The sequence below is a fragment of the Melitaea cinxia genome, chromosome 8 (assembly GCF_905220565.1).
Source record: "Melitaea cinxia chromosome 8, ilMelCinx1.1, whole genome shotgun sequence".
Lineage (NCBI taxonomy): Eukaryota > Metazoa > Arthropoda > Insecta > Lepidoptera > Nymphalidae > Melitaea > Melitaea cinxia.
The window spans coordinates 15,396,743-15,410,247 of NC_059401.1; the positions used below are offsets into that span (position 1 = coordinate 15,396,743).

The window sequence follows — 13,505 nt, forward strand, 5'->3', positions numbered from 1 at the left end:
ACTGCGAAGAATAAGGCCGCACTGCGGTCGGCGCAGAAGATCATCGCGGTGAGGGTGATTCGGGGGTATCGTACGGTATCGTGGGCTGCAGCTACTGCTCTAGCTGGCGACCCCCCGTGGGAGCTCGTGGCGGAGGTCCTTGCCGAGACCTACTCATACGTCTCGGGTAGGAGGGCTCTCGGTGAGAACCTCACGTTGGACGGGATCCTACGGGTGCGCCGGATGGGGCAAGAAGCATTAATGCGGAGGTGGGGGGAGGACCTGGTGGAGCAGCCGTATGGCACACGCGTAACGGCTGCGTTGCGCCCGGTCCTTGAGCGGTGGATGCGCCGTAAGCGCAAACCCCTCACCTTCCGTCTGACGCAGGTTCTCACCGGGCACGGCTGCTTTGGTGAATACTTGTGTCGGACGGCCCAAAGGGAGCCGACGACTGAATGTCACGATTGTGGCGCGGCGGTGGACTCTGCCCAGCACACCCTCGAGGTGTGCCCGAGATGGGCGGCGCTACGTCGCGATCTGACGACAGTCCTCGGAGGGGTCTTGTCACTGTCGAGCGTTATCACCGCGATGCTCGGTGACGACGAGTCCTGGAAGGCGATGGTCTCCTTCTGCGAGACAGTAATGTCCCAGAAGGAGAACGACGAGCGGATGAGAGAGGGGGCCGCCGACGAGGCCTCCGTCCGCAGGCGACGAACGGGGGTGCGTAGGAGGCGCTACTTAATGCGTCTCCAGTAACGCCCCTGTGCCCATGTCGGGCCGGGATGGGAACCCGGTCCTGCTAGACATGGCGTCGTCGGGATTGTTCAGAGGTGAGCCGGACAGTCCCATGGAGGAGAAGTCTGGTCTTTTCGCCGAGGCCAGCCTGTCGCTGGAGGGATCCTGTTGCCTGCAGTTCCGGGACCCTCCAATTAAAGCGGCTGAAGGCTCCCGCAGGGGTTTTGGTTGGTAGTGCACCCCCAAGTGCTAAGCCGACATACGGTCTAGGAATGCCTACCCGGGCATCCTGGATATCACCCGTAAATGGGTTACCCTGCGATATCAAAAAAAAAAAAAAAAAAAAATTGCTTAACATTTTCAGACTATATTTAAACGAAATAGATTATATAAATAGAAGTCAAAAACTCAATGTATAGTTTGATGTTTTTCAAGCTCAAATGATATAAAAATTTAAGAATGAATTGTATAATCGCTTTTCACTCGTTACATGGAGTGGATATTGTCAAAACGTTATCTACGGACTCATAGTGGGTGAAATAATCTGATTTGTCCATTTGCCGGTCGTAGGACGTTAACAAACGGCTGCAGCTTCGATTAACAGAATTGCTTTTTGTACTTCCGTGATTATTGCTACGTTAATAGCTCGAGAAAAACTTACGCCGGTCTACTTGAGTTATTAAACGTTTATCTTTGTTAGATGGTAATCAAATTTTATATCATCATTGTTTTAAGGAAAACTGTCAGGCTTTTGTATGACTTCGTTAGTTTTCTCATCGTGTCCTAACCTTAACTATTAGATTCAGATGTGTAACGGTCATTTTTAAGTAGGGTTTGATTAATTTCTTTGTAATACATTGAAACAATTTTAAAGCAAAGATTACTTCATAAAATTTGGACTTAAGCAACGCATAGTTTTGTTGTCAAGTCATGTGGTCGATCATGGTAAAAACTATCAACTATATAACGGGTTGGTGACCGCAGGGCTGGCTTTGTCGCACTGAAGACGCTGCTTTGTGAAGTGTTTGAAATATTATCATCTTCACTGTCTATTATACTAAAAAATTAAATTAACTTTTAAAAAATATACAAATAACTTACAAAAATATGTTTGAAGCGAACGAAATACTGTCGATCGTCTGTTTCCAACCCGCATTCATAAACGTTTATAGTACTTATCGCGTCATCCCGTCGTGTCGCAAATCTGGATGCATTTGTAACTGGCCTCGGATTATCGGAGCACCCCGGGCAAAAACGAGATCCAACCGGTCATCGACATAAATTTGCCCCAATGATTCATGATCGTAGAAAGTTTTTTGCGTCGCATTAATTACGTTATGCCTATAGGGTATAGTTTAAACAGTTGGCTTAATAATAATAATAAATAACTTTATTGCATACAGTATCATATAACAATTACATAAGAATAAAGCTTAAAGGGAAAAAAAATTACATCACATGCAACGGGCGGCCATATCACTAGATAGTGATCTCTTCCAGACTACCCACTAATTTAATAAGTTGTTTTAATATTAGCACAGTCTTTTGTTTTCAATAATTCGAAAAACTATAGATTTTTTGTGATTAGTATAATATAGGTATGTTTTAACCGAGTTTCGAAAAGGAGGATCTTTAGAATACGATTTTATTCTGAAAATCCTCAGTTTTGATGAACCTTTTTTTAATCAAAAGCTGATGCTTGTCACGTGGTCATTGTCTTGTCATTTAATTTGATGGAGATGTAACGAGAATATTTTTAGCTACCGCTAATAATAGGTATTTGTTTGACTGTATCGACTACCTAAGTAGTATTAATTATATATTAAATACTAGCTTTTCCCTTCGACTTCGCTTGCATTGATTTTTTTTCGTAAAAAGTATCCTATGTTACTTCTCATCTCTTCAAGAATATGTGTACAAAGTTTCATGATGACTGAGTAGTTTTCGCGTGAAAGCGTAACAAACAAACTTACATTCACATTTATATTAGTAGGGATTAATACTTGTCGATGTAATTTAAGCTAGTTTTTTTTTCGTTTGCGAGCAAACACAATTATGTCATTGTCTAAAACCAATATGGCACCCGGTAATGGAATTTCTGAATGTACAAAATAGAAACACTCGTAAATATTAAATGACGTCGTTTAAATAAATATATTCGCTTAGAAATGTCTTTTTAGTCTTTTTCATTTATATATTATAAATAAATAAATAAACTAGCTGTGTCCGCGACTTCATCTACGTGAAATTAAAAAAAATAAGTATTGTTCATTTCGCAGAGTTACAAAATAAATAAAAAAAATCTAGCCTAGCCTAGTAGCCTTAGTTACTCCTTAATATATCAGCTATCTGTTAGTGAAAGTTCCGTCAAAATCGGTCCAGCCGTTTTAGAGATTAGGCGGAACAAACAGACAGACAGACAGACAAAAATTGTAAAAAAATGTTATTTTGGTATATGTACTGTATATACTCGTACATACATATAAATTTAGTTAAAAGCGGTTATTTTAATATTACAAACAGACGCTCTAACTTTATTTATTTGTATAGATAAAGAGAATGCCACAATAAATTCTTTATACGTAAAGAATTCAGTCCAGTGACATTGACCGTGGTTGCATCGAGAGTGTGGATCGATATATCCATTATCCACTGTCATGGGCAGAATATATCTGTTTGTACACTTCCTAACCGCTTTTCTATGCGCTGTCCTATACCCAAAGGTTGTCTGGCAGAAATCGCTCTTTTAGCGATAAGACCACCTTTGTACATCTTCTTCTAATTATACTACTTTTGTTTGTATCTTAATGGTGTGCAATAAAGAATATTATTATTATTATATATGCCCTTCGTTTAGTTCTTTTTCTTATATATCTTATTTTATAATATACACACATGGTCGTCTGTTCCTATAGTATGTATAGTAAGTATATAAATACAAATACTATACATAGTCATAGGTGGGAAGCTAACCTGCAACCCGCGAAGTAGAAATTAGGGCCACTATAAACTGCGCCAACGGGCTAGTCATCAGAGTTTTTGTGTTCAACCCACTGTTTAAATCTCGATTGAAATATGAACAATCAATCTTTCTAAATGCATTCTATTGTTTTAACCGATGTCAGTTTGCTGTTTTGTGAAACTCAAATACTTGATTCAACTTTACTACCATAAAAACACTTTAAATATTAAAATTCCCTTTGAAAAAATTATAGCTTTCTGAACTATCCTCAGTGTAACAGTTTCTCATTAGAAGTGTATATATAAATAAAAATTAAAATTCGCTGGAGCGTGCACCTAGTGCATTAATAAAACAATGATATTGTACGTTTCTACGTATTTTGATAAATTATTGTTTTTAGTGACTGATAAGTTCACTTAGGTTCTCACAAGGTGCATTTAACTTAGTTCTATACACACAGTTTTTAGACTACCCTTTCATGACTGCATGCTGACTGATGCATTTGTAGTGACTCTTATTTCATGAAAGGTAAGAAATGGGTTGTCTTTTTTTTCACGCACATCTGTCCCTAAAGTAAGCTTAACTTAATACTTGTGTTATAGGTAACAGCCGACTACATAATACTACATATATAAATACACATATATATTACACCCAGACTCTGGGTCAGAATCGAACCCACAACCCCCGGAGCAAAAAGCAGCCGCCAACGGGCTTGTCTTTGATTGCTCAGTGATCGATCCCGTTGCTTCGGTAGATTATGTTTTGTTGCCAGTTCATTTCTTTATGTAAATAAAAATGAGTGTTTTGTGTTGAGTGTTTTCACATAACTCGAAAATGGCTCGACCAATTCGACTAATTAATTTTATTGTATGTTCTTTAAGGCCCACGAAAGGTTTTAATACTAAATAAAAATCAATATTAACTATTGACAGAACGAAGTCAGTCTGGGCAGTTAGTACTCACTTAAAAAATGTATTAAAAAATAAAAATAAAAAATTTTGACACGAAACGACCAACCGTCTTACCAAGTCTCTCTTGGATCAATACTAAGCAATTGTTAAGTTGCCTATCTTCATATAATATCAGACGCATGATCCAAGAACAGCTGTAGGCAACGAACCGAGGGCTATTTAAAACGCACACAAGTCTTTTCTCGCCTCGAGTGCAAATAGCCTGGCGGTCTAATTTCAAAATGCTTTGCTCCTAGATGAGCTATTTCAGATATCAAACTTGTGGCTAACGTTTTCATTGGCATCTTTCATAAAATCACACCGGCCTGATTTTAATTTCCATTTCCTATTTTGTCATGTACAAATTTATTTAGACTATTTAAATTTTGTCAAATATATTTAAGACAAGGAAACGTAATCAATGTAAACACTAATTTTTATTATTTTTGAAGTTTATACAATTGGAATTTATTTGAGAAATCTATACAAATAAATAAAACTGGAGTGTCTGTTTGTAATATTAAAATAACTGCTTTTTACTAAATACATATGTATATATACGTTACATATACCAAAAAAAAAAAACGTTTTTTTATAATTTTTGTCTATCGGTCTGTCTGTTTGTTCCAGCTAATCTTTGAAAGGGCTAGACCGATTCTGACTGAACTTTCACTGGCAGGTAGCTAAAGTAATAAGGAGTAACTTAGGCTACCTTTATGTTAGATTTTTTTGCTTTATAACTCTGCTTACTGAACAATACCTATTTTGTCAAATTCCACGCGGACGAAGTTGCGGGCACAGCTAGTTGTGGTATATTATCTCTATATTCCAGCGGATATCTGTCAATGAAACAACATAATAAGCCCTTATAATCTCTTGACTGCAGTTCACCAAAATAGTGGCGCTGTCATATCATCGTTCATACATTCGTTTGACACTAGCCCGAAAAAAATACAAAGTTTCATATTTCTATTATTAAAACAATCGAACGAACTTCTATAAAATTTTCAATTCCTAATTCACGCCCTTTAAGGGTAGTATTTCCGAAAACACACATGTATTTATTTATTTCTGATGAGAAATCCTTAAAACAAAGTTTTATACCATAAACACCAAAACTGTCAAATTGCTTTACAAATTTTCATCCTTTATTTATCCTGTAACGGTATCCCTGTAGTCCTTTATTTTTTCCCACAAATGCATGAAACACGTACTCGAATTTAATAAGTAGACCAAAAATAAATTTTATAAATTAATACATTTTTATTTTTTCTCAGTACAAAAATTACGGACTTTCCGTAGAAAATTTTAACGCCTATTTTACCATTTTAAGGGTAGAATCTCCACAAATACTGAATTAAATATTTACTCATTTTAAATAACTAAAATCAGTGAACGTCCTATTTTTTTAATATTGTCCCTAAAATTAAATATGAAATGTGAGTTTGAATAACTAATGTATAGCTAGCTAGTTATAATTTAAACTTTTTCAACTAAAAAAATAACAACATAATTTACCAAATATACAATTGAAGATAGCGATTGATATAAAAATGCCAAAATTGTACATTCCAGCACACAGTACAAGGAGGCAATTTCGAATTACCTTCGCTTCACTTGCAACCCCTCTATTCTCTAGACTTTTGACACGAGGCATTTGCGTTGTCATTTTCCTTGTCGCGCCATTTTTATTATTTTCTTTTCTTATTCAGTGAGATTTAGTGGCCACGTGAGGTGATTTTTATTTAAAGTTATTTGCTTAGACTTATTTTTCAGTATTTTAGGAAATTTCAGAACTATAGAAGATAAAAGCAAAATGAGTTATGACAAATTAGGCATTAGTGAAATTAATTATGGTCGTGTTCAATTTTCAGTGAAGCGGGAGCTATCTGTAAAAATTAAAATATATTTTTTTATTTTATTAAAATAGTTATTAAATAGATATAAATTTCTTCGTATACATTCTTAGGAACATTTTAATGTATTACTAAGCTCAAATAATTGTGTTGTTTTTTCCACTAATATTAACAATTAACTTTATTTTGTTTCAGGTATGCTGTTCTCTTAATTATAAAGAAAATCGATGATTTGCCAGCCAGATTTTGTTAAGTATGAAAGAATTTAATTGACTCATTTAGGGACAAACCATTAATTTTCAAGCTTACATCAAATTTTTAAATGCTTTTGAATATAACAAAAACATCGTGTGGCATAGCATGAAAACATGGTGTATATAAGCAAAAAACGTGAAATGTTGTTCTTGTGTGATCCATCTTTATTTGAAGTCATTGCAGATAGCTAATGGCACAAATTGATTGATAACATCGTTGTTATGGTTCAATAGGTACGTATGAGGCAGGTAAATCACTTCAAAGAATAGGAAAATACGATATTTTAAGTATAGGCAAACAGTAGGAAAGTTTCGAAAACTGAATTCGGTTGGAAAAAGAAAATTAGTTAAAATTGCTTATAAGTCTTTCAAACAAAAATTGAAAATTCATGAAGAATTCGACGATAAATAAAAGAAATAATAATTATTATTTTTTACAAATTTGTACTAACTTAATACTCTCACAAATTGATAGACTATAACTAATATGATATAAAGACTAGTTATACCCTTGCAAATAATTTGCACTAAATAAGTATAATAAATATCACTTTATAAAATTACAATAAAGTACACGTAGTATACGTGAGTTGATTTGAAATTGAACAAAAAATTTACCGATCGTCAATCATGTTGACATTGTTTAAAAATAAAGCGGTCATGTATATAATTTTAATAATTAATTAATTTACAAAATCAAAACCAATAATATACTTATTTTTTTGTTGCGTATGCCGTTAAAGCAAGCAATTACCTATAAAATGATATATAATTTATGTGAAGTTAGTGTGAGGTTTTTTCTAAAAAGAAAGGCAAACATCTTAACTTTAACGTACAAGTCGTCGAAATTCGACCATAATTAAAAATTGAAATTAAAAAAATAATAATGAAAATAAAGAACCTTTTTAAAAAAATTAATATGACTACAGACTTTGACAATACGCAAAAGAGTATTATATGCGTGTTGTGTCATATAGATGGTAGTGTGTGTAATAGTTTTTTACTGATTTAATATATTTTTATGCTTAATTTAAAAAAAAAAATATTGCTCTCCTTTTCTACATAAACTATAAGTGTACGAAATTTCATACTCCTCCGTCCGCAAAATTTTAGTAAAAAGGGGTACAAAGTCTTTGCTTCGCGTATTAGTATATAGATGATCTTATGAAGTGAAATGAAAAGAAAAACAATATCAGCCTATCGATGACACTCCAAACCAAACCCAATCTTTCTTCCTACATGGAGAAAGAAACCTATGCCCAGAAGTGGGATGTCACAGGCTGTATTGTGAATCGTGATCGTACAGATTACAATATATTTATAAAAAAAGAATAAATAATAAATTCACACATAGCTAAAAATGTTTTTTATCGTGACATAACCCCACAAAGTATTGTAATCACTCAATTTGGCGTTTAAAAAAGCTCTCCATTAATGGCCCGCCTAAACCCCTGAACGTCCCCCATAATCCCGCGGACCGGGATTGAGGAGTCAATTAAACTCATCCCGGGACACGTGACGCTATGGGAACTGACAGCGGACGGCTTATAAAAATATTTGTCTGTTTAGTTCCGTATATTGTTTATTTAGATCGCTTTCGGTAAATTCTCGAGTTTTTTACTGTGGAAAAGTTGTAATTTTGTAAAATGTATTGTTCGGAAATTTTCCACAGTGTGTAATGAGTATTTTTTTTATCTTAGTTGTGCTTTGAGTAAGTCAGTTCAGATTATTGCAGTCCACTGCTGGACATAGGCCTCCCCAAATTCGCACGAAAAGAAAGTTAACGAATGTGACAATCACATTTAAAAATAAATTATACAACTAGGTGGGAACCTGCATTGCCTACATACATAATAGTGATATCTAAATCAATAAAAATAAATATTTGCGAATACTAAAACCAATTTAACATTAAAAAGAATTTCGACAAAAGTAATTTGCTCCAAAGAACACGAATTTCAACTTTGCTAATAACAGTAAACATACAATTAGTTGCAATTTGTATGAAAAGCGCAGAAAATGTGTCAGTTATGACTTTAATACAGCTTGAATGTCTGTCACCATTTTGCGGGATCACGCAGAGTTGGCATAACTCTTATCGTTTCCTTTTATATGACACGTCATGTTAATGAAACATTTGTACCGAAAAACAAATAGAACCACGCAATTTAAGGGCACAAAAACTTGAACCTAGATATAATTTAAAACTGACAGTATTTTTTAATTAAAAAAAATTATATTGAGAAATATCACTGAAGTCTTATTATCAAAAGGTCAAACGGTAGAGTCTTAGAAGTAAAACTCTTAGAAATTTAGTGAATAAAATTAATGTAAATAGGTTACCTACTTTATCGTCACTAAAAATAGAAGACCCAAAAATTTGATGCAGAGTGATTTCAATTACAGGACTTTTCGGGGTTTAGCTTACAATTTTTATTTATAACTTACGGACATTTACTTATACCATATGTTTAGTGTGATAGCGTCTTCGCCAATAGCTACTAACCAAAAAAAGTTTATTCCCATGAGTCAAATACTATCTTATTACAGGGGCGGTTGCGTCTTGCACCCAGTACTCACCCTTCCTTAATACCACGACAATTTCATTCCTCTATGAAACAAAAACACATTCAAATCTGAACTTTAATTTGAAAGACATAAGAGTGTTGCTTAATTTTGGTAATTGTATTATTAAAGTTGGAGATATAAAAATCTGTTACAAGTGTTTGAAATGACGTAGCAGTAGATTATAGAGGTCACGTCCCTAGGGCTAAGGGATCATATTAAACGGACGAATGGGCAGGTAAATATTGTAATGAAAACAAATTTAACTTACTTTAATGCGTCATTGATGCCCTATTTGGGGGAAATTGGGGACAGAGCGCATCTGGCTTAGTTTTTTTTTTATTAAGGGTTTATAGCCAGTACTTTGTTTTTTTTTTTCAACAAATATAGAATAGGATGCACATCTTGTGCGAATAAAGTATTATAACAAAATGAAATATATCAAAATAACTTTGGAAACTTAAATTAAAAAAAAAATTAATTTACTGTATTTAAGACTTAGTACTTATTACATTTAGACATACCTACATGTATTATAATACATTTTTTATATCTATAATACACTTTAAACGTAATCTATATTAATTGTTTTAGATATAATTTTTAACGCTAATATGTTTACGTGAATAAAAACTAAAACACACAATATGTATTTTTTTTTGGTATAGCTTTCACAGCTTAGCCCACTCCGTTAAAAATGTAAAGTATTAATTTTTTAATGTTTCGTGTCTATAACAACACAATATTAATTAACTTACTACTATAATATTTTAAAAAATCCCTGTTTAATATTAGGCCATTATAATCGGTTTTATTAAATAAAAAAACGAATAGGCTTTAGACCACATGACTGAAGTAAAACTTCTTTAGCAATAGGCCTGCACCGAGCCTTAATATACGGAACACCAGCCAGGCTATGAGATAATGAGAGAATAAAAATGTATGCTCGCACCTCTCTATCTTGCTGCACTCCCGTCGCGCAATTACACTTTTCGGAACACTGTCGTCACGCATTTGCAAGCTGGTGAGCTTACTCCAAGTCAAGCGTGCGTAAAGATGTTTACTTCATTAATCTAACACACATCTTTGGTAATACATCCAATTGAAATACATATAATACACAACAAAACAATCATACTGAATCTTATACAATCCACACAAATTCAATATAAATCCTACTTCGCATACAATGAATAAAAGAAATCACTAACTAAGCGGACTAAATGAAAAGAAAAAAATGCAAACTTACTCCTTTACAAAATGCAATGATATTTTGTGCTCATTAAAATGCTTTCTGTGCGAATACGTGTACTTTGTTATGTCACTCTCTGGTTATCGCGTGTCGATATAGAAGCAATCGCTAATTTCATTGAATGCCGGTTCATATATTCCGCTCTTAAATGGAAGTTACTAGTATCGATATTTTCTGGATTTATTTACACACTTGTCTTTTTTTTTCTTTATATTGTCTGTGTTCAGATTTGTTTTGAATGTCACTGTATGAAAAAATTTAAACCACAGGAGAAAATAATCAGTTACTCTATAGAAAATACACGTGCTTTATAGAAAAGTGATCGTGACTACGTGTTAACGTAGTGGTCATTATGACTGGCTATAGTAGCGATATAGATATAAAATATAGTAACAATAAACATAAATTAGCGATTAGCAGTTCGATACTAAATAACAATTATTTACACAATTAATACAGACATTTGCCGTAATCTGATCTTTTGTTTATGTGTGTGTGTGTGTGCTTTTATAACCCTGATTGAGTCCACACACTGTGTGGCTACGGCTGTGTAGAATATAGTCACCCCCTCGCTTCCCATGGGTATCGTAGGAGGCGACTAAGGGACAACACAGTTCCACTACCACCTTAGAACTTAAAAAGCCAACCGACGGCGGGATAACCATCCAACTGCTGGCTTTGAAATACACAGGCCGAAGATGTCGCCGACGCCGCAGCGTCTTCGATGCGACAAAGCCAGCCCCGCGGTCACCAACCCGCCTGCTCAGCGTGGTGACTATGGGCAGAACACATGAGTTCACGTTATTTTTGGCCGAAATGATGATGATGGTGATGATGAGTCCGCATACATACATATACATACTTACATAAGAGAATTCAGTATTTCTTGAGAAGTTAAAAAAAAATAGTAATTCGTTTACATAGTTTTGTTAACAAAAGATACAAAAGCAATCCTTTATAACAATCTTTATTTTTTACAGTAGTGATAACGTATCGAGTTCACTCTGATCAAAGACTTCGAAAATGAGCCCAGAAAGGAACCGATAAAGGCATGCAAATGAGGCATCAAATGAGAGCTTCCAAAGGTCCCTCTAATTAATAGAGAAAATTGTTTGTCCGAGTTTACCAGCTTCCTCTAATTACACCGCCCTACTGAAATCTTTGCGAAATCACTTGATTTCTTTTTTCTTTTTTTTAATGAAATGTCTGAGGTTCGTCATAAAGTTTTATTTAATTATTTTTTTCAGTGAATGTAAAAAAAATTAAAATCGGAAGTAATTATCTATACAAATAAATAAAATTGGAGTGTCTGTTTGTAATATTAAAATAACCGCTTTTTACTAAATGCATATGGATATGGATATACACGGTACATATACCAAAATAACATTTTTTTTTAACTTCTGTCTGTTTGTCTGTCTGTTTGTTCCGGCTAATCTCTGAAATGCCTGGGCCGATTTTGGCGGGACTTTTACTGGCAGATAGCTGATGTAATAAGGAGTACCTTAGGCTACTTTACTTTCCATTTTTTTTCAATTCCACGTGGACGAATTCGCGGGCACAGCTAGTTAAACATAATAAACATTAATATTTCGTTTTAAATGATTGAGGTATTAAAATATACATTTTCGTTGTTAAGTATCTGAATAATTTAAATTTTAATAAAGTGATTCAAGCGTTTTAGACAAAAATGTAATTAAACATACGTTGATATTTACCACAGAAAGCCGTGATAAAATTTAATTAAATGTAAGCTAAACTGGAAGTTAACAAATAGTTGTTTATTTTTAATTAAACTACAACTAACTCATTAGTAAAGGTTTAAATTGTTAAATGATATAATTATAAATTTAATTTGCTTAGTCACGATTTCTCCTACATGGAGAAAGAGCCTATGCCCAACTGCGAGGTGCTACGAACTAAATCAATCAATCAGTGAAATACAAAATAAAATTGACATATATACATGACACTTAAGTAAAGCCCGTTGGCGCAGTTTGTTTGCTGCAGTTGGCTGTTTTTTGCTTCGAGGGTTGTGGGTTCGATTCCCACCCCGAATCTAGGTGTAATATAAATATTTGTTTCTGTATTTATATATGTATTATTTATAAGTTTATCGAAAATAAATATGTAGCCATACCAGTCGGCTGTTACCTATAACACAAACATTAAGTTGCTTACTTTAGTAACAGACGACCGTATATTGTGTAGATATTTATTATTAATTATTATTTATTATTATTATTAAAAAAAATAAACTAACTATTCAAAGTTTTTATCTAAAATTTATGTTCTAAACAAATGAAATACAAATCACGAAACAGCATTTTTAAATCGCCCGTCGTTTCTGGAAAACGGCAGTACATTTTCCGCGGAGCTGATTCCGGCCTACCAGGCGCTCATCGCGACGAGGAGGTATGTAGGGGTATGGGAGATGCAATAGATATACTCCATCTGAAGTTCAGGTCAGTTCAGTATCGCGCGGAACGCGGCGGGTGACGCACGTGTACTCCGTTATTCTATAATCTATCGTGTGTACGGTTCCGTGCAGTGCAGGGTTCATATTTTATTTTAAGTGCTTTTGAATGCATGCGTATATGAGGTTCGTGAGTTTTAACTGTATTTCAATTAATTATTACCAACTTATTTAAGTTTATGTATATTTCCATACATTTATAAATATACGATTAGAGAAACTAAATCAAAATATAGTAAGAAATGTTATAAATTAATATTATTAGTAAATCACTTGTGATTATTATATATCAAAGACGACGTGCTGTATTTCAATCACATAATTTTTTTGGTAAGTCTTACTATGAAACGTGCAAACTACGAAATAAGCATAGCAATATATTTATTTCAAAACGACTTTCAAAATATGAACAAACTAAACTATTCCAATTTTAAAAATAAATCTAAATATAAAAAAAAACTATAATATCACAA

The 13,505-nt window shown here is 34.0% G+C and overlaps 1 protein-coding gene across 1 annotated transcript in view; it reads left to right on the forward strand.

Annotated features, from left to right (window-relative positions):
- Nucleotides 1-13,505, forward strand: part of LOC123656074 (kinesin-like protein CG14535) — a 190,876-nt gene that overhangs the window by 56,393 nt on the left and 120,978 nt on the right. Inside the window, exon 4 of the mRNA XM_045591798.1 lies at nt 12,881-12,971. Within this exon, the coding sequence (XP_045447754.1) occupies nt 12,881-12,971 (91 nt within the window). The remainder of the gene's footprint in view (nt 1-12,880; nt 12,972-13,505) is intronic.